An 18,257-nucleotide genomic window follows, 5' to 3' on the forward strand; every position below is an offset into this window, starting at 1 on the left:
TCCCGTTCGTGCCTTTCTGCTTTCCCTACGGCCGCCTCATGTGGTGTGTTACAGAGATACAGGTCCCAACAACAACAGTTCCACTCGGAACGTGTATTTAGTTCCGTGCTTCCGAAGCCATAGAGAAGCCCGCATTGCAACCGCAGCAAATCTCATCCCCTTGTCATTCCAGGATGCGTCTCCGGCCAACGCAACTGAAAAGCAGAACGACCCCAAATTTGGAACCAGGGATTTTCTTTTTATAAAAGGAGCGGGGTCAAAAGTTATCGGGGAGCGCCACACTCCCCTCGGTGTAACGGCCAAACCCTTCCCCGCCACACTTCTGTCCGTCACGAAACTTCGCCCCGCTTTCCGATGCCACACTTCCGGCCCCCGTGCAATTCCGAACCCCTTCCCTGCTGCATCCTCGGCCATGCCACACTTCCTGTCCGCTCTCGCACCCCGCCCCGTCCCTTGCAATCCAACGAAGCTGCTTAAAAGGCCTCCGCCCTGGATATAAAATGCAATTATTTGATTTAGGCTGAAGCAGAGATGGGAGCCGAATCCCTGCCCGGCGTAGTCACCGGGACTTGGGCTAAGTAGCAATTCCTGCCCCCCCCCGCGGTCCTCCCCTTTCTGCCTCCGTTTCCTCCGGGGTCCTAGCGCTCCTCCTTTTTCTCCTCCTCCCGATGGAGCCGCAGACGAAGGAGAAAGCGAATAGACAAAGGAGAGAGCAGGTAAGGAGAGAGCAAGAAATGCAGGCTGGGGCAGCCTTCCTTGGCCTTGACTTAATGTCTTCTTTGTATTTATTAATGCATTTTTTAAAACGATAAAAAATTAATAAATAAAAAGCAGATCGGTCCTGGTGCATCGCCTGGCGTTGGACCCTGCTCCCCCTCCTTGTGCCCAGATGGCCACCTCCCCTGGTCCTAAAGAAAGCCATTTTGCCGGGGAGTCTCCGGAGATGCGTTTCTGGCTCGGGTGCCAGGCGCTGCCGGGACCTGCCCGGGCATCGCGGAGCCTGAGAGGGGGCCTGGGTGGTGGGGTGGGGGGCTGAGAGCCTTTTGCTTTGTGTGGGGAGCGGGGAAGCAAGGGAGATGCGGGCTTCTCCTCCCTCCTCCTCCTCTTTTTGTTTGTTGGTCCCTCGGTCCTAGAGACAGCCATTTTGCAAGGGAGGCTCTTCGGCCGGAGCAAACCTTTTGTGCGTCTCTGGGTTGCTCTCCTGGCCCCCCGAGCATCCAGCGGCAAACATCTGCTAGCAATTGCTCTCCCGGCAGACGCGCAAACGCGTGCTGGAATCTATATTACGCCAGGGAGGTGGGAATTCCTTTGCAAAGGCTGTCTTTTAGGAGAGCAGTTTCTGCAACAGATCTGTCCATCTGCGAGAGCATTTTGCTATAAAAAAAAAGTAGATGGATGGGCAGCTCTAGCTCTCCGAAGGTTTTGTTTTGTTAACTAGAACCCCTCCATCCCGCATTTTACAGATGAACACGGAGAGAGTCTTTTGCCCGACGATTTCCATATGAGCATAAGAGAGTAGTTCACGTTAAAAGGAGGGACAAACCCTTGTGGGTGTTTCAAAATATCGTTTAATCTCACAGTGCTTACATTAGTATATGGAATAGCGGCAATCCCCAAGTACATTCCACTGTAATGACGACCTCCGTAGGTGGTGATGGGGATGTAAGCAAAGTTGTGTACATGCAAATATAGCCATAGCCCCCCCACCTACCCAATTTGAAGCTTTGTCTTCTAGAGACCCCACTCTCCTCTTCTCCCCCTTCCCTTCCCGCAAACAGTTTTTAACCAGGGAATAGGGACTCAGAAATAGGAATTATTTTGGTAAATAGAGACATTCTGGATTTATGCTGAATCAGATCGTCTCCGCTTCAAATTGGGTTCCAAATAGATCACTGCAACTTCGAAGTGTTTGTCTCTCCAGCCTCCCTCAAATCTGTAATCTAGGAAGCATCTAGCTTTCTTCCCTAGATTCAGGTCAATTTACATAATGCATTTCTTTTGCTTCCACGTCAAACCTTTATTTTGAGGGTTTAGGCATTGAGCGGCAGCTATTTTTTTAATGAAAGGACAGGTGCCTTGACTCTTCGGATGAGAAGCCTGTACCTTCTGCCTAGGAAAGCTTCACTTCTGCTCCCAGATGTACAAAGGCTGGCTGTGGTCCTGTAGTGTGAAATGGGCATTCCAGATGTGCTCAGAGGCACTCTTTGTACCAACCTTTGAAGTGGGTTCCTTAGCTCAGATTATGCCCTGGGGAGAGGGGAAAGACTTTCTCTTGCAGATTCTATTGTCCAGCCAGTCTCTCTCCTCTGCAAACTCCTCTCCATGGTTTGCAAACCTTTGTTGCCTTTCCCTTGCTGGGGTCTTAGAGACAGCCATTTTACATCCCAGGACTTCAGCCCGTACAAAGGGAATATAATTCTTCCTGTGTATACATCTCTGATTGCCTTTGCAAATCCCAGGAACTCCACCGGAAAGAGAATTGTGGATGGAGCTTATGATTATTTTTTTATTTTCCTCTGGAATTGTTCTTCCATCTTCCATAAAGATGCATTTTAGCTGTTTTCTCCTCCCTTTATCCTCTCCCTGCCCCCATCCCCAGATCTTAATCCAGCCATTTTGCAAAGAGCACCATCCCGGCTCTGGGGGAGGCAAGCAAAATTCCTCCACGATCTGTCTTTGTTGAGCAGAGAAACGTATCATTTCCACCCCTTCCCCACCCCAAACATACTCTCCTGTCTGGATTTTGAACTCTGTTCCTACCAGCTGTCCTTTTCCTTCCCTCCTGGGGGACTAATATGGGTCCCTGTACCCCAGATAGCCATTTTGCAACTATTCTGCATAAGGCAGGGAGAATTTTGGTGGTGGTGGTTGTGTTTAGTTGCATGCGCCTTGCAAACTGCCTGCAGAGCAGAGTCTCTCTTGCGCTAAGGGAATTTCTGCATTCCAAAACCCCGTCCCTTCCTAGGTTCATAGATAACCGTGGCTTCTCAGAGCCCAGGCCCCAGAGACACCAGCAGCTATAGGTCCCACTCACAACACAAACAACTTGCATATATATTAAACAGAATATATGTTATCCCCCCCCCCCAAAAAAAAAAATGCTGTACCATTTAGCTCCATGGAATAAATATCTCCCACCTACATGCTTATTATTGTCTGGTTTTTACTGGATGCATTCAATTTATTTTTGTTTGGTTGATGAGTTTTACCCTTCCAGCCTTAGACCACAAATCTTTAATTCATTTACAGCAGCACTCGGGATTTCCCCCTGCCTCCATGCAGTCCCTCTTCTATGGCAAATCTAACCCCATGAGGTTGGGCAATCAGCTCCCCAGCCGTACCAATGATTATTTAAGGGCTGAGTGCTGATGAGCCCTGACTCAGTTTGCTTGCACTATATTTCTTCTCTACAACCCAGAACTTGTGGCTCTGCTTCTCCCGCATCTATCTATCTATCAAGCAGTTGCTGCCTTGTGACTAGAAGAGGGAAGGATGACTCTAGGCCAGGCATAGGCAACCTTTAGCCCTCCAGATGTTTTGGCCTACAACTCCCATGATCCCTAGCTAGCAGGACCAGTGGTCAGGGATGATGGGAATTGTAGTCCAAAACATCAGGAGGGCCGAAGGTTGGCTATGCCTGCTCTAGGCCCACCTCCCCATCACTTAGGGCCTGTGGGTGATGCTGCGGTGTTAGTGAAGGAGCTAGCGCCAACAGGCCACTAGACCTCATGAAGAGATTGGCAGAACCCTTTATGCGGGCAGCTGTCGGTTGCTTCTTGGGAATTGCAAGTGGGGAGAGTTCCTGTTGCTCTCAAGTCCCCTTTGCAGGCATCTGGTTGGCCACCGTGAGAACTAGGAAGGACTGGACTAGGTAGGCATGATTCAGCTGGGCTCTTCTTCATGGTTGTGGGAGCACAGTGTTGAAGAAGAGTCCTGCAGGATCAGGCCGATGGCCCGTCTAATCCAGCCAACCAGATACCTGGGGGAAACCTGGGACCAAAATGTGAGCACAAGAACACTCCCCCCTCCTGTGGTTTCCAGCAACTGGTATTCAGCTTGGGGGTAATCCTGGATCCTTTGCTGTCATTTGAGGCTCAGGTGGCCTCAATGGCCTGGAGTGCCTTCCATCAGCTTAGGCTGGTGGCCCAGCTGTGCCCCTACCCAGACAGGGACAACCCAACTACTCTTGTCTATGCTCTGGTAACCTTGAGGTTCTGCAATGTGTTATACATACTGTATACATACTCTGAAGGCTCTGAAGACGGCTTGGAAACTTCAGCTGGTGCAGAATTCAGCGGTCATACTTCAGGAGACGAGACTGCCTCTCTCCATATGAACCAACCTGGTTCCTGTGGTCATTGTCTCAGGCCCTTCTTCGTGTGCCTCCTCCTCGAGAGGTCTGTAGAGTGGCAATACAAGAATGGGCCTTTTCTGCAGTGGCTCCCCGTCTGTGGAATGCTCTCCCCAGGGAGGCTCGCCTGGCACCTTCATTTAGGTACCAGGTGAAAACATTCCTCTTCAAGCAGGCCTTTGGCACATTGACATCCTTTACTCTTTTAGATGGGCTTGGCGCAGGGCGGTTTATTGGCTTGTGGGTTTTTTTGTTCTTGGTTTTTACAATGTTTCTTGTGTTTTTATCTTGTATTCTTATGTTGCCAACCACCCTGAGATCTATGAAGGAAGGGCAGTGTACAAATCAAACCAACAAATAAATATTCGGAAGCATTGCTGCCTCCCAACTTTTAGCTTCCGTCTGCTTGTTTTGTTTCAGGCAGAGACCTCTCCCAAAATGGCAGAGGCTGTGGAGGAGGAGGAGCCAGGGGTGGAGGTGAAGCTGGAGGACGATGAGGAGGAAGAGCCCGGCTACATCCAATCCGGCCGGCGCTACAAGTGCCTGACGTGCAGCAAGACCTTTCCTAATGCGCCCCGCGTGCAGCGCCACCTGAAGTCCCACGCGGCCGGTGCCGGCCTGGCCGGCAAGCTGTCGTGCCCCAGCTGCAGGAAGGAGTTCCCCGACCGCGGGCAGCTCCGCAAGCACCAGCTCAGCCACCAGACGGAGCGCCCCTTCCAGTGCCAGCTGTGCGCCAAGGCCTACAAGACGGCGCCCGAGCTGCGCAACCACGGGCGCAGCCACAGCGGCGAGAAGCCCTTTGTGTGCCATGAGTGCGGCAAGGCCTTCATGCAGCCGGTCTGCCTGCGGGTGCACATGGCCCGCCACACGGGGGACCTCCCCTTCCGCTGCCAGCAGTGCCACAAGGGCTATGGCACGCTCTCCAAGCTGAAGATCCACCAGCGCTCCCACACGGGCGAGAAGCCCTACTTGTGCGGCGAGTGCGGCAAGTGCTTTGCAGATCCCTCGGTTTTCCGCAAGCACCGCCGCACCCACGCCGGGCTGCGCCCCTACCAGTGCCAGGCGTGCCACAAGACCTACGCTGAGCTCAAGGACCTGAAGAACCACGAGCGCTCGCACACGGGCGAGCGGCCCTTCCTGTGTCAGGACTGCGGCAAGGCCTTCTCGCGCTCGTCGTCGCTGGCCTGCCACCAGCGCATCCACGCGGCCCACAAGCCCTACCGCTGCAACCTGTGCAGCAAGGGCTTCACGCAGCTCTCCTCCTTCCAGAGCCACCAGCGCACACACTCCGGGGAGAAGCCCTTCCTGTGCCCGCAGTGCGGGCGCATGTTCAGCGACCCCTCCAGCTTCCGGCGGCACCAGCGGGCGCACCAGGGCCTCAAGCCCTATGCCTGCGACAAGTGCGGGAAGGCCTTCCGCCAGCCGGCCGACCTGGCCATGCACCAGCGCATCCACACGGGCGAGAGGCCCCACAAGTGCCCCCAGTGCGACAAGAGCTTCGTGGCCTCGTGGGACCTCAAGCGCCACCTGCTGGTGCACTCGGGGCAGCGGCCCCACCAGTGCGGCGAGTGCGGCAAGAGGTTCGCCGAGCGCGCCAGCCTCACTAAGCACTACCGCGTCCACTCCGGGGAGAGGCCCTTCAAGTGCGGCCGCTGTGGGAAGGCCTTCGTGGTCTCGTCCAGCCTCAGGAAGCACGAGCGCACCCACGGCAATGAGGCCGGCGACAAGCCCGCCCCCCTCGCCAGCCAGGACCTCCTCACCACAGACCAGGCGGCCATCGTGGTCGCCACGGTGATGCCTGCTTGCGGGGAGTGCGGCGAGGCCTTTGGCTCCGCTCAGGAGCTGCGGCGCCACGAGCGGCTGCTCCACCCTTCCCTGCGCCCGTTCCCCTGCCCCGAGTGCGGCAAGGGGTTCTCGGACCGGGCTGGGCTGCGCAAGCACGAGCGCATCCACTCTGGGGTCCGCCCTCACGCCTGCCCCCAGTGCCCCAAGGCCTTCCTGGGCGCCTCCGACCTGCGCAAGCACCTCAAGACGCACGCGGCCACCGAAAACAGGAGCCCCGACGAGACCGTGGTGACCGCCACCATCACGACCTACGAGCAGCTGCTCCCCGCCCACATCCACCCTCATCACGATGACGACGGGATGGAGACGGACAAGGATTCTCCCTCAGACTGTCTTCCGGAGGCTCTCACTGAACCTTCCTAAGCGCAGTCTCTTCTTTCCTGACGTGTGACTGGGCAGCTTGGCTTGCCAGAATCATGGCCTCCCCATACCATGGTGGCATGCCTTTATGAACCCCATAGTCTGTCCTCCCTTCCCTTCCTTCCTTCCTTCCTTCCTTCATTCCTTCCTTCCTTCCTTCCTTTCCTCCTCCCTCCCTCCTTCCCTCCCCTTCCCCTTCTTTCCCTCCTTCCTCATAAGGCTGTGTGGTTGGCACTCCTTTGACGCCTCCCCTTTGGAGTACAGCTCTTGCTCCTCCAGCTCTTCTCCTTGTAGAAGCAGGCTTGTCTTTGGGCGCTTCGTAAGTCTTGCCTCTTAAGTCGGTGTGGCTTTAGGCTCCCTCGCTAGCCCCGCCCCTTCCCCCAGCATCAGACATTTGCCTACCTGGTGGAACATCAACGACGTGCCTGGGCAGGTTGGGGTGTGTGGATGAGCTTTTAAAACACGGACACCCCCTCACACACACCAACAGGAGTCCATATTTTTTGCGTCTGTGCGTGTGCTTCTGCCCCCTGCAGACCCATCCTGCTATCGGGTTGTGTTCGCATCTGTGGCAATCCATTGGTTTATTGACACTGTGTGGGGTTTTTTTGGGGGGGTGGAGTGGGTGGGGGGAGAATGCAAGGAACCTCCCCCGCCCTATCAACTCCCAGGACAATTAACTCTACTCAATCCGGATCATGCTGTCTGAACAGATCAAATAAAAGCCTTGTGGTTTTTTTTTTAAAAAAAAGTGGGTGGAGAAAGTGCTCAATCCTATAAGACTTGCGAGTTGTGGTCAAGGGGTAACAGGACCCCAAAGTCTTTTTACTCCCCTGGCCTGACCTACTGAATCTGGCTCCTCTTCCAGAGCTGAGGGTGGAATTCAGATGTCCTGCTCCTTTCCTGCCGGCTGCTACAAACCTTCCCAGGGAGCACAGCAGTCTTCGGCCATCCATATTGCGTAGCCCTTGTTACTGCGAAGCCTCTGCTGCTGATTGGCTGGGCTGCTGTGACAGCTCAGAATGCTCAGCTGCTCATGGAACAAAGCAGTTTGCTGGGCCGCTTGTCTGAGGGAAGGGGAATTTGTCAGTTTGGTTGGGGTTTAAACATCGCACGGAGAGCGGCGAGGAAGAGAGCACGCGAGGGCAGGGGGGCCTTAAGGGCAGGGGGGCCTTAGGCAAGGAAGCTGGAGACAGCAACAATTACACACACAGCTTGTACAAAATGTACACACACAATGCATTGGCGGGAAGGAAGTGGGCAGGCAGTGTGTGAGAGGTGGGTGCTAGGCCCTGGCTAGAGCAGCGTGGGGGGGGCAACTTTTTTCATGTATGTCGGGGGCATGTTAACTTGTCTGAAGTTAGTGGCTCTGGCTGGTGGAACACGTCATGCAGCCTCTTGCTCACAGGCGATCGTGGCGTTAATAAGAATAATAATTTTATTATTTATATGCCTCCCATCTGACTGGGTTCCCCCAGCCACTCCAGGCAGCTTCCAACAGAATATTAAAACACACAAAAAATCCCTCAAACATATTAAGGCCTGACCCTGTAGTCAAAGACCGTGTGTCTCCTGGGCTTCACCTCCCTGGTGTGTGTCATCCTTGAACAGCTGTGCGTGGCTGGTGGTCCAGGGTTCCTGCAGTCAAGTTGTGAAATGGCTTGCTAACATCTTTTCTGTGGCGGGAGGTGTCAAAAGCGATTGTCTTCCCATGGCAGGGCCGGTGGTTGGGGCCTCTCATTCGTGATGTTTGGCCAGCCCAGACCAGGATGAGATTAGGGTGTTTCGTTTTCACTAGAGGCCCTGTGCCTTTTCAGCTGCACGGCAGGCAGAAATTTAGCAGGCAAAGCTGCCGGGTCTTTGAGTCGGACCACAGGATCCTGCCTTAGGCCGAGGCAGACCATTGGTGCATCTATCTCAGTACTGTCTACACTAACTGGCAGGGGATTTTGGACAAAGATGTTTCTCCTAGCGCATCCTGGAGCTGCCAGGGATTGAACCCGGAGCCTTCTGCATGCCAAACACATGCTCTGCCAGTCTGACCAGTCTCTGCTTCAACAGGCAGCAGCTCCCCACTGAATGTGGGACAGAACTCCATGCAAAATATGTGCCTTAAACCTCTCCGCTTCCCCCAGCAATACTTCTCTGCGGTAGGAGCAGCTCCATCTATTGAATGTTCACTTAGTCGTAAAGGTAAAGGGATCCCTGACCATTAGGTCCAGTCGTGGCCGACTCTGGGGTTGCGGCGCTCATCTCGCTTTATTGGCTGAGGGAGCCGGCGTACAGCTTCCGGGTCATGTGGCCAGCAGGACTAAGCCGCTTCTGGTGAACCAGAGCAGCGCACGGAAACGCTATTTACCTTCCCGCCTGAGCAGTACCTATTTATCTACTTGCACTTTGATGGGCTTTTGAACTGCTAGGTGGGCAGGAGCAGGGACCAAGCAACGGGAGCTCACCCCGTCACGGGGATTCGAACCGTCGACCTTCTGATCGGCAAGTCCTAGGCTCTGTGGTTTAACACACAGTGCCACCCACGCCCCTTCACTTAGTCTTAGCAGATATTAAAGGTGTGCAGCCTTTGCCTGTAGAAAGGCAGATTAGAAAGGTTCCAGGGCCCTGACCTCCGTTCCAAACCCTCAACTCTTTGGGCCAGAGGTGGCCAATGTAGCCCCCTCCAGGACTACAACTCCCATCACCCCAGATCATTGGCCATGCTCATTGGGGCCGGTGGGCCATTGGGGGACCCTGGCTGCCCCTGCTCTGCACCCAGGAGGATGCGACAGGGTGCAGCCCTCCAGCTGCCATTGGATACCTTCAGTCCCCACCCGCGTGGTCCAGGGTGAAGGATGATGGGAGTTGTAGTCCAACAACACCAGGACTTTTCTCTCTCCTGCAGAATGACCTGGCAAGGTTGTCTTTAGCCTCAGCAGAGCTCAGTCTTTGCAGACAGAAGCTCCAAGATTCAACCTCGGGCATCCCCAAAGAGGTTCCCTGTTGCCAGTACTAAGCTAAGTGGACCAGTAAGAGGCAGCTTCCCTGTCGTGCTTAATCCCCAGCAACTCCAGCTAAAAGGATAATATAAAATGCTGGTGTTTGCTGCTGCAGTCTGATCAAGTATAATGTTCTCCATTGGCTAGGAAACTTGCATCCCAAGAGCCACATTCCCTTCTGGGCAACCTCCTGAGGGCCATGTCCCAGTGCTGGGTGGGGCCTGGGATAAAAGTGAGCAACAAACATACCCCTCCCACTTTCTGTCATAGTTTATGTATACAGCCACACAGGGCTGGGGTGGTGGTGGTGGCGGCCTGGAGAGAGGGGTGGTGGCCCAAAAAGAGATTTAGAGGCCAGAACAAGAGGCTTGGCTGGCCCCAAATGAGATTTGGGTTCCCCCCTCAGTGTGCCTCTTGAGCAAAACTACTACTACTACTATTCCCCACATATCTGGCTGGGTTGTCTCAGCCACTCTGGGCTGCTTCCAATACATATAAATGCATAATATAACATCAAACATTAAAAACTTGAACCTGGGAACTTTTGCATGCAAAGCAGAAACTGTTAACTGTGGGCTACATCACTTCTCTCCTTCCCTCCCTGTGTCCTATGGTCAGGGAAATACACCCAGAAATGTTCAATTCAGCCTTGAAAATAGCTGTTCGCCTGTGGTGACTAGAAAGAGCCTCAAGGTGAGCAAACACAGTCATTTTTGCAAGGCATTTTGTTCTCTCTCACATTTTCTGTGGCTAGTGTTTATCAGAACAGGACTCAAGAGACCAAAGTTTAAAATCCCCACTTGGACATGAGGTGGGTTTGAGCCATTCATGTTCTCTCTCAGCCTAGCCTATTTCACAGGGCTGCTGTTGGGGAGAACGAGGTGGTGCAGACACCCAGAGCTGCTTACAGGGAGGATGAGACAAAAGCAATGCAACAAATAAGAATAAATAAATTAGCAGAGGTGTAAATGTTGATGTCCTTCTCCCCCAACTTGCAATGTTCCTTTAGCAACCAACCCACCTCCTAACCCACACACAACGGCTTGTGATGAGTGTCGACCTCAGAATCCCACCTGCTCTCCTTTTCTCAGCCGCCTTGTGATCAATGACTCTTGTCACATCTGAGGTTAGGTTTCTTTTTCCCCTTTCTAAACTGTGACATCCTGTCTCTGGGAGACAGATACATGCGCATGCAGACACCAGCCCCAGTCGAGCAACACACGGACCCACCAGCCGACACGCTGACTTTCCTTCTCCTTCTGAAGGTAGGTATTTGTGGGTGGATATTAGAAGAAAGGAAGTTGGATCAGTAGCCTCCATTATTTGTTGACTTTCTTTGCTTGACCTGGGAGTGCAGACGCCCCAGGTGTCCCTATTTTCCAGGGACACCCCTGATTTAGAGAAACCGTCCTGGTTTCTGATTTGATCCTGGAATGTCCCGCTTTTCCGTAGAATGTCCCTATTTTCATTTGAGAACTGTTGGATGGTATGGTGGGATGTCCCTATTCTCACTGGAATTTTTTTGAAGGGTTTGGAGTTACCCGACCCCCAAGCAATCATGAAGGCAATCCTGTATAGGGAAGTTTTTAAAAATGTTTTATTATGTTTTTACCTATGTTGGAAGCTGCCCAGAGTGGCTGGGGAAACCCAGTAAGATGTGTGGGGTATAACTAGTAGAATTGTCATTATGGAATGGGACGTCCCTATTTTCATTGGAGAAATGTTGGAGGGTGTGGGGTGTGCCCAAGAAAAGCCTCTCACGTCCCCTTCATTGCCCCACTGCAACACAACAGCCCTAGTTTCCGGTAGTTGCTGCCGCCCCCCCCCCCCTTTACTCCTGCAATCCCAAATTGGAGGGAACCTGGGATGCACTCAAGCAATGGCTTCTTCAACGTGCCCCTTTGTGGTTTACTCAGAGTGTAAAGGCAGCCTGCATTCTCTCCGAGCCTCTCCTAAACCTCATATGAGTGTGCTGCCCACTTACAGCTCCAATCCTAAACTCCAAGTAGCTTGTAGCATCTAGACACAAGAAGATTCTCAGTCCCAGAGTCTGGCAAACATACACATTTCAGCAATCAAATTCAAGAAACGTTTCTTGCCAAAGTTGGAAGCCACCTCCAGTCCCTGCTGAGCTGTGGCAATATTCTGGTCTGTGTTCCATTGAGAATCAAGATATAGCGGAGGCTGTCGCAGTTTTAAGAAATATAATTTATTCACCTATTTACACCTTCAGTCCTCGTGGAGAAAGTCCAGATCTTACAGCATGGTCATCTCAAGAGGGGCTTGTTCCCCACAGCAGTGCAGTGCAGGAGTCCAGTGCATCTCCTGTCAAATTTGCTCTGGCCTTTGTTCCCAGCTATTCCAAGCCTCCTGCCAAAGGCCCCAAAACCTTCTTGTGACATCACACCCACACCTTTCGTTCCTCTCAATGACTGCTCTTCCTGCCTTTTGTCAAGTTAACGACTGGGACGGCTCCTCTGACAGGGGTCTCCTATCACAGAAAAACTGGCCTGGCCTGAATTGTGGCACTTTTTGCCAAATCCAGCAAAGTCTGGTTCCAAGCATTTATTGCAACTAAGAACTTTGAGGACTCTGCCCACCCCACCCCCCAAAAACACCCTAAAACACGTTAGCCGAGAGGTTTTGCATCCTAAGGAAAAGAGGGCTGTGAAGTTGCTGAGCTCACACACACAAACACACACACACACACACACACACGGCTTTTTTTTCAGTGGGAACCCATTGGAACTCAGTTCCGGAATCTCTCAGGTGGGCGCCATTGCCATTCTAAGAGAACAAGGAAGACGTTTATGGTGAGTTGCGGCACCTTTTTCCAGAAATATAGCCAGGACTAATGGGATGTGGAGTCCAACAACACCTCAAGGCCACAGGTTAATCACCTATTGTTTAGTTATTTTATTACATTTGTATGGTTCTCCCTTTCCCCAGGTTATCCTCTCAACAACCCTGTGAGGTAGGCTAGGCAGAGAGATTAAGACCTCCCCAAGGTCGAACTTCGTGGCTGAGTGGGGATTCAAACTCGGGTTTTTGGCTCCTTGTCCAGCGCTCAAACCACAACACCACACTGGCTCCAACTTCACACAAACCACTTCTCATATACACCCTCGTGAAGCACAATAAGGACACGTGCGAGAAAGTTTAATACAGATGTAGATGGAATGCAGAAACAGGGTGAAAGTTTCTGCACTTGAAAGTTGGAAAATGAAGCTGTTTAATAGGCACTGACAAGACCATAGATTTTGCCTGATAGGCAGTAGCGAGGAGTTCCAAAGGGCAACGCTGCCACACGAAGTGTCTGATTCTGAGAGCACACAGAGCAGACCTCCTGATGAGACGGTATCTGCAGAGTGCAGTGACAACTTGGGTATATCATGGGTGAAATCAGGTATACCGGTCCCCCATTGTATAGGGTTTTTGTACACTAAATCCTTGAACTTAGCCTGGTAGTGAGTTTGCAGCCAGTGCCTCAAAGCCCTTCCTCAGAATCACTCCTTCCCACATTGCAATGGACTAACTTCAAGCATGCAGCGCATCCCAGGACGATCCGAGTTATCAGTTCCTTTCTCGTTGCAGGGTGTCTTCCCAGAGGGCGGCCATGCTGAAAGCGAGCCCTGCGTCCTCTGTGCCTCTCCTCTTCCTCTTCCTCCTCTTCCTCAGCGTCTCCCCGCAATGCCACAAGGCCACGGAGGATGAATGCCTGGAACACAAGGACTTCGTCCCTGGGCACAGCTTGGCCGGCGAGGGCATCGACATCACCACTCTGGAGAAGAAAGGGGCAAAGGTCCTGGATATGAACCAGTGGCAGAGGCCGGATGGGAGCTGCACCTTGTGCCAGAACCCCCTGCTGGAGGGGAAGCCGCTCCAGAGGCTCCCGGTGGCTGCCGTCGACTGGGAAGCCAAAACCTCGTGCCAAAGGAGCGTGCATTCCTCTGTGCAGGAGTCTGGCATCTCTCTGGTCCTGGCAGAAGGATCCGACGTGAAGAACGACTGGAAGGCAGGGCTGGAGGTGGAGGTGAAGCCCCAGGCCCTGGCCCAGGTGGCTCTGGCAGGATCCCACTCCAAGATGGCCGAATTCAGCCGGGAGAAGAGCTCTCAGGACAAGTACAGTTTTGCGAGCCATGAGGTCTCCTGCTCCCACTACAGGTGACGAAGGCAGGGAATGGGGGAAGGCAGGGTAGAGGAATGGCTTGGGGGCAGACAGGGAGAAAGGCCGAAGGGCCGTAGCTGGCTTTTCGTGCTGATTTAAGGGCGCCGGGAAATGTAGATCTGGGAGGCAGCGCCAGCCCGAGACATTTCAACACCCGAGGCAAACCACAAAACAGCACCCCTCCATTTGGGGTGAGTGAAGATCTACATTGGGAACAAGGGAGGGAATCAAATCATTTACCCAATGGCGGAAGTGGACAGTGCTGCCTTTCTAGAAAAAGAGGTGTCGGAGCTCACCCTTGCTCTCTTAGAATGGAAACAGCACCCACCTGAAAGGTGCCAGAGATGAGCTCCAGTGAGCTCAGGCTGAAAATAAGTCCTGGAAGTGGGAATCAAAGGTCTTTGGGGAAAGGGGCCTGCTCTGAATCAAGCCGGATGGGTGCAGAGCCAGGGGCGTAGCCAGGATTTTTGTTAGGGGGTGAACCTCAGTTTGCTATGTATTTTTATTGATTGGGGGGCAGCTGCCCCTCCCTGCCCCCCCCCCTTGGCTATGCCCATGTGCAGAGCCCAGGAGATCTCAAAGGGCAGCGCCCACCATTTCCTCCCTGGGGTGGGAAGAGACCAGCAGCGCCTCCTGTTCACCAAGAGACCCCTGTAGAAGTAGCAACTGGAGGAGGCAGCAGATCCAGCCTCCAAGGAGCCCTTTGCAACCATCGCTGCCGCGACCATAAGTGATGCATTCCTTGGAAGCTGGATCTGCTGGCCCTGTGGATCCTGCCGCCTAAGGCAGTCTCCTCACCTTGCCTTATGGGTGGGAGGGGTCGACTGCATGGCCTGGAAGCAGGCCAATCAAATCAAGAAGCCACATTTAAGCAATTGCTACCCCACACTCCTATTTGTCCAATTTGTGAGCGGGGAGAGGGGGGAATGGTTTTGTTCCACAAGAATTCCAGATCAACCTAACTTGCCCCACCCCAATTTTGCCAGCCTGCAATCCATCAGTGCCCACCGGAAAACAGTGACTGCCTGGGAGCTCCCTGAATAACCTCCTCCTTTCCCCTGCAGCTTCCGCCTTGGGCATCACTTGCCGCAGAGCAGCCATTTCAAATACGCCGTGAAGACCCTTCCCAAAAAGTACCAGCCTGACTCCCGGCTGGAATACCGCCAGCTGATCCAAACCTACGGGACCCATTTCATACAGCAGATTCACTTGGGGGGCCGCGTGAGGGACGTGACGGCTGTGCGGGTGTGCGAGGCAACACTGGACGGGGCGACCACGGACGAGGTCAAGGATTGCCTCAGCCTGGAGGCCGCCGCCAGCCTCAGCAAAGTCAAGATGAACGCCGCCTTCCAGAAGTGTGAGGAGCTGAAGAAGAAGAGGAATTTCAAGGGCTCTTTCCACCAGACGTACAGCGAGCGGCAGACGGAGATTGTGGGTGGGAACAGCCAGGCGGACGTGCTCTTCTGCGACGGGCAGAGCACAGAGCCCTTCAAGGACTGGTTGGAAAGCCTCAAATCCGTCCCTGGTTTGGTCTCCTACTCCCTGATGCCCATCCACACCTTGGTGACCAAGGGGGACCCCAAGAGAGAGGGTTTGCGGCAGGCGGTAAGCGAGTACGTGAGAGAACGGGCGCTGTGGAGGAACTGCTCCCAGGCCTGCCCACCGGGGACGCGGCGCAGTGCCAGGGACACCTGCTCGTGCGTCTGCGCGAGTGACGGCACCACCAATGCCATGTGCTGCTCACGGGCGCGAGGCCTGGGCAAGCTGAAGGTGACGATTGTGCGCGCCAGGAACTTGTGGGGAGACTACTGGTCACGGACTGACGCCTTCGTCAAGGTCTTCTACAACGGCAGGGAGATGCGCACTCCCACCATATGGAACAACGACAACCCAGAATGGAAGGTCCACTTGGATGTGGGGAACATCCAAGTCTTGGGGGAGACCAGCAAGTTGCGGGTACAGGTCTGGGACGAAGACAACAGATGGGATGACGACCTGCTGGGGTCGTGCGACGAACCCCTGCAAGCTGGGAAGCCGCAAAATGAAATATGTTACCTTAATCATGGGAGCCTGGAATTCCAATACCACTTGGAGTGCGGTCCCTTTCTAGGAGGTCCCTACTGCTTGGATTACGTCCCTCAGAAGCCGAACTATGTAGGTGACTTGTTGCAATGGAATAGCTAAGTGGACACCGTCAAGCAAAGGGCTCCTTGAGACGGGGGGCCCAATGGATTTCTCCCTCAAGCTTAGAGGACCCCGGTTTTTTAATGTTCAATGTTTTATTATGTTTTTGTATATGCTGGAAGCAACCCAGTCAGATGGACAGGGTACAAATAATAAATTTATTATTATTAGTTGTTTCTGCATGTGCTACTTATCTCTAAAACACAATCTGTCTTTCTTCTCACTTGCTAACATTCAAATCACCAAATTCCAGGTTTAGAGTTGTATCCATAGCTAGTTCTGCTCAGAGAAGACCCACTGAAATGAACGAGCCCAAGAGTGTCATGTTAACTTCAATGGGCCTACTCATAAGTTAAGATAATTACAGAATACCTCACAAGGTCAGCCAAGCCAGAGCCAATTTTTGGAGAGGGTGTCACGTATACCCCTGAAATGTAAGATATTCCTAATGATGGACGCTTCTGGCCATTTGCCAGTCCCCAGCACCCCCCGCAAACAGATGGGACATATAGATACTGTATAGGACAGGAAATGCAAAGATTGAAAAGGTTGGTATGGGTTTCTTTGGGGTGGGAGGGAGCTTGCACCTTCTCACTATTGCATGTGTATGAATTAATGGCACAGGACTAAATGTGAAGGGAATACAACCTATAAAGTGTCATTAGGACTTAATGTACTCAAATGCTCCCTTACGAAATACGTGTTTGGATGGGTGGCAGATTAAGTGGCATCATCTTAGGGCCACTTCTCTAGCAAGACACTTTTCTTTTGGCAAGTGAGTCGTTAGTGAATGGCACTGCATTAAAGCCCTTTGGAAAGAGGCCAGATCTTCAATTAACACATTTCACACAACCCTAATGATCAGTTAAAAACTAGAGAGTTATCACCAGTCAGTCCTATCTGGAGTTAGAACCAGCAATGATTGGCAAGCGCAGAATATGTTCTGCAAAATGAAGGCGATTTGAACTGCTTCAGGGCAGGGATAAGTCTCTGGGCTAGTTTTCAGTGGTACCTCGGGTTACATACGCTTCAGGTTACATACGCTTCAGGTTACAGACTCTGCTAACTGAGAAATAGTGCTTCAGGTTAAGAAATTTGCTTCAGGATAAGAACAGAAATCGTGCTCTGGCGGCGCAGCGGCAGCAGGTGGCCCCATTACCTAAAGTGGTGCTTCAGGTTAAGAACAGTTTCAGGTTAAGAACAGACCTCCGGAATGAATTAAGTACTTAACCTGAGGTACCACTGTATATGCTTGGCAGGACAGCAAACCTCTCTCTCTGTCTCTCTCACACACAATATTTTATGTTATAAAAGTGATTAGACTGACAAGAAAGCACATTACATCTCAACTGGAAAAGCATGTTGCATCTTCTTTGAAATCGCTGTATCAAATATTCAGCCACAAATGTCAAAAAGACCACACGGTCCACATCACAATTTAGCCCCCCACACCACAGTTTTTCAGTAAGAGGCTGAGGCAGGAAGTGGCAAGAGAGGCAGAAAGCAATATACGTCAGATCTTACCACGGAAGAAACAAGTAGAAAGAAACCTTAAAGTAATTGGGAGGGCAGTGGGGTGGGGGGAGGAAGAAGCTGACAGGAGACTCAAGCTTCTCTCCTTCTCAGACCAGATTTTCTCTCTATGCTTGGACGCAAGGGACGCTACACAGACAATTTGTTCTGCTTATTGACTTTTTAAAATATGTGATCATTTAGAACTTGCAGGTCTCTGTGTGTGTAAATGCTGAAGTTCTCAGGATGCTTATGTCCAATGCTACACTTTACAGAGAATGACTGAACTCAAAGTTCTTTTAGTGCACCAAATAAAAGACAATTTCTTTGTAAGCCTATATATATATACCTTCCTTGATTTAGTTAAGAAAAAGGACATGGTGCCCCCTACTGGCCAACATAAAGTCCTAGCTATTTCTATTAAGAGCTCTCCCCTCAACCCATCCACATAAGGAGCAGTCAGTTCTCAAAATTAAGTAGCTGATATTGGGAAGCGCCAGTTTCCAATAGTTAAGAAGCAGTACTTTTTTTTTCTTTCTAAAAAAATGTTTAGGGGTACTCTCATTTTCCTACTCATATTGAAATACTCCCCCTCAATGAGGCCAAACCTAGATTCACAAAATGTCTAGGGGTATGTGTACCTCCAGAAAAAAAAGCTATGGTTAGAAGCCAAGTAACACACTCTTCAGTAGCACAGGAGGGGAAAAAATTGCTTTGTTCCTTTTCATTACTGGTTCGGGGAATATGCTTTCATCAAGTTCCTCCCTACCCTATCTCAGAATGTATCTTTGGATTCAATCTTTCTCAGCCAAGAAGTGTTTGTTAGCAACTAAGGTGATATTGCTTT

General features: G+C 52.0%; 2 protein-coding genes across 3 annotated transcripts; both read left to right on the forward strand.

Annotated features, from left to right (window-relative positions):
* The first annotated feature begins 408 nt into the window (after nucleotides 1–408).
* Nucleotides 409–7,307, forward strand: ZNF668 (zinc finger protein 668). Its single transcript, XM_080978903.1, has 2 exons — nucleotides 409–716; nucleotides 4,772–7,307. Exons 1-2 carry the CDS (start codon nucleotides 669–671, stop codon nucleotides 6,557–6,559), a joined length of 1,836 nt encoding a protein of 611 aa, XP_080835029.1. The 5' UTR covers nucleotides 409–668; the 3' UTR covers nucleotides 6,560–7,307.
* A 2,714-nt stretch (nucleotides 7,308–10,021) lies between these two features.
* PRF1 (perforin 1) lies at nucleotides 10,022–16,068 on the forward strand. Of its 2 annotated transcripts, none has more exons than XM_080978904.1 (3): nucleotides 10,022–10,811; nucleotides 13,141–13,710; nucleotides 14,779–16,068. In XM_080978904.1, exons 2-3 carry the CDS (start codon nucleotides 13,163–13,165, stop codon nucleotides 15,896–15,898), a joined length of 1,668 nt encoding a protein of 555 aa, XP_080835030.1. In that variant the 5' UTR covers nucleotides 10,022–10,811; nucleotides 13,141–13,162; the 3' UTR covers nucleotides 15,899–16,068. The 2 variants fall into 2 exon arrangements, with proteins under 2 accessions (XP_080835030.1, XP_080835031.1); XM_080978905.1 differs by lacking the exon at nucleotides 10,022–10,811 and adding an exon at nucleotides 12,283–12,359.
* The last annotated feature ends 2,189 nt before the right edge of the window (nucleotides 16,069–18,257 follow it).

This window comes from Podarcis pityusensis, assembly GCF_964106645.2.
Source record: "Podarcis pityusensis genome assembly, chromosome: 13".
In the NCBI taxonomy this organism is placed as follows: Eukaryota; Metazoa; Chordata; class Lepidosauria; order Squamata; family Lacertidae; genus Podarcis; species Podarcis pityusensis.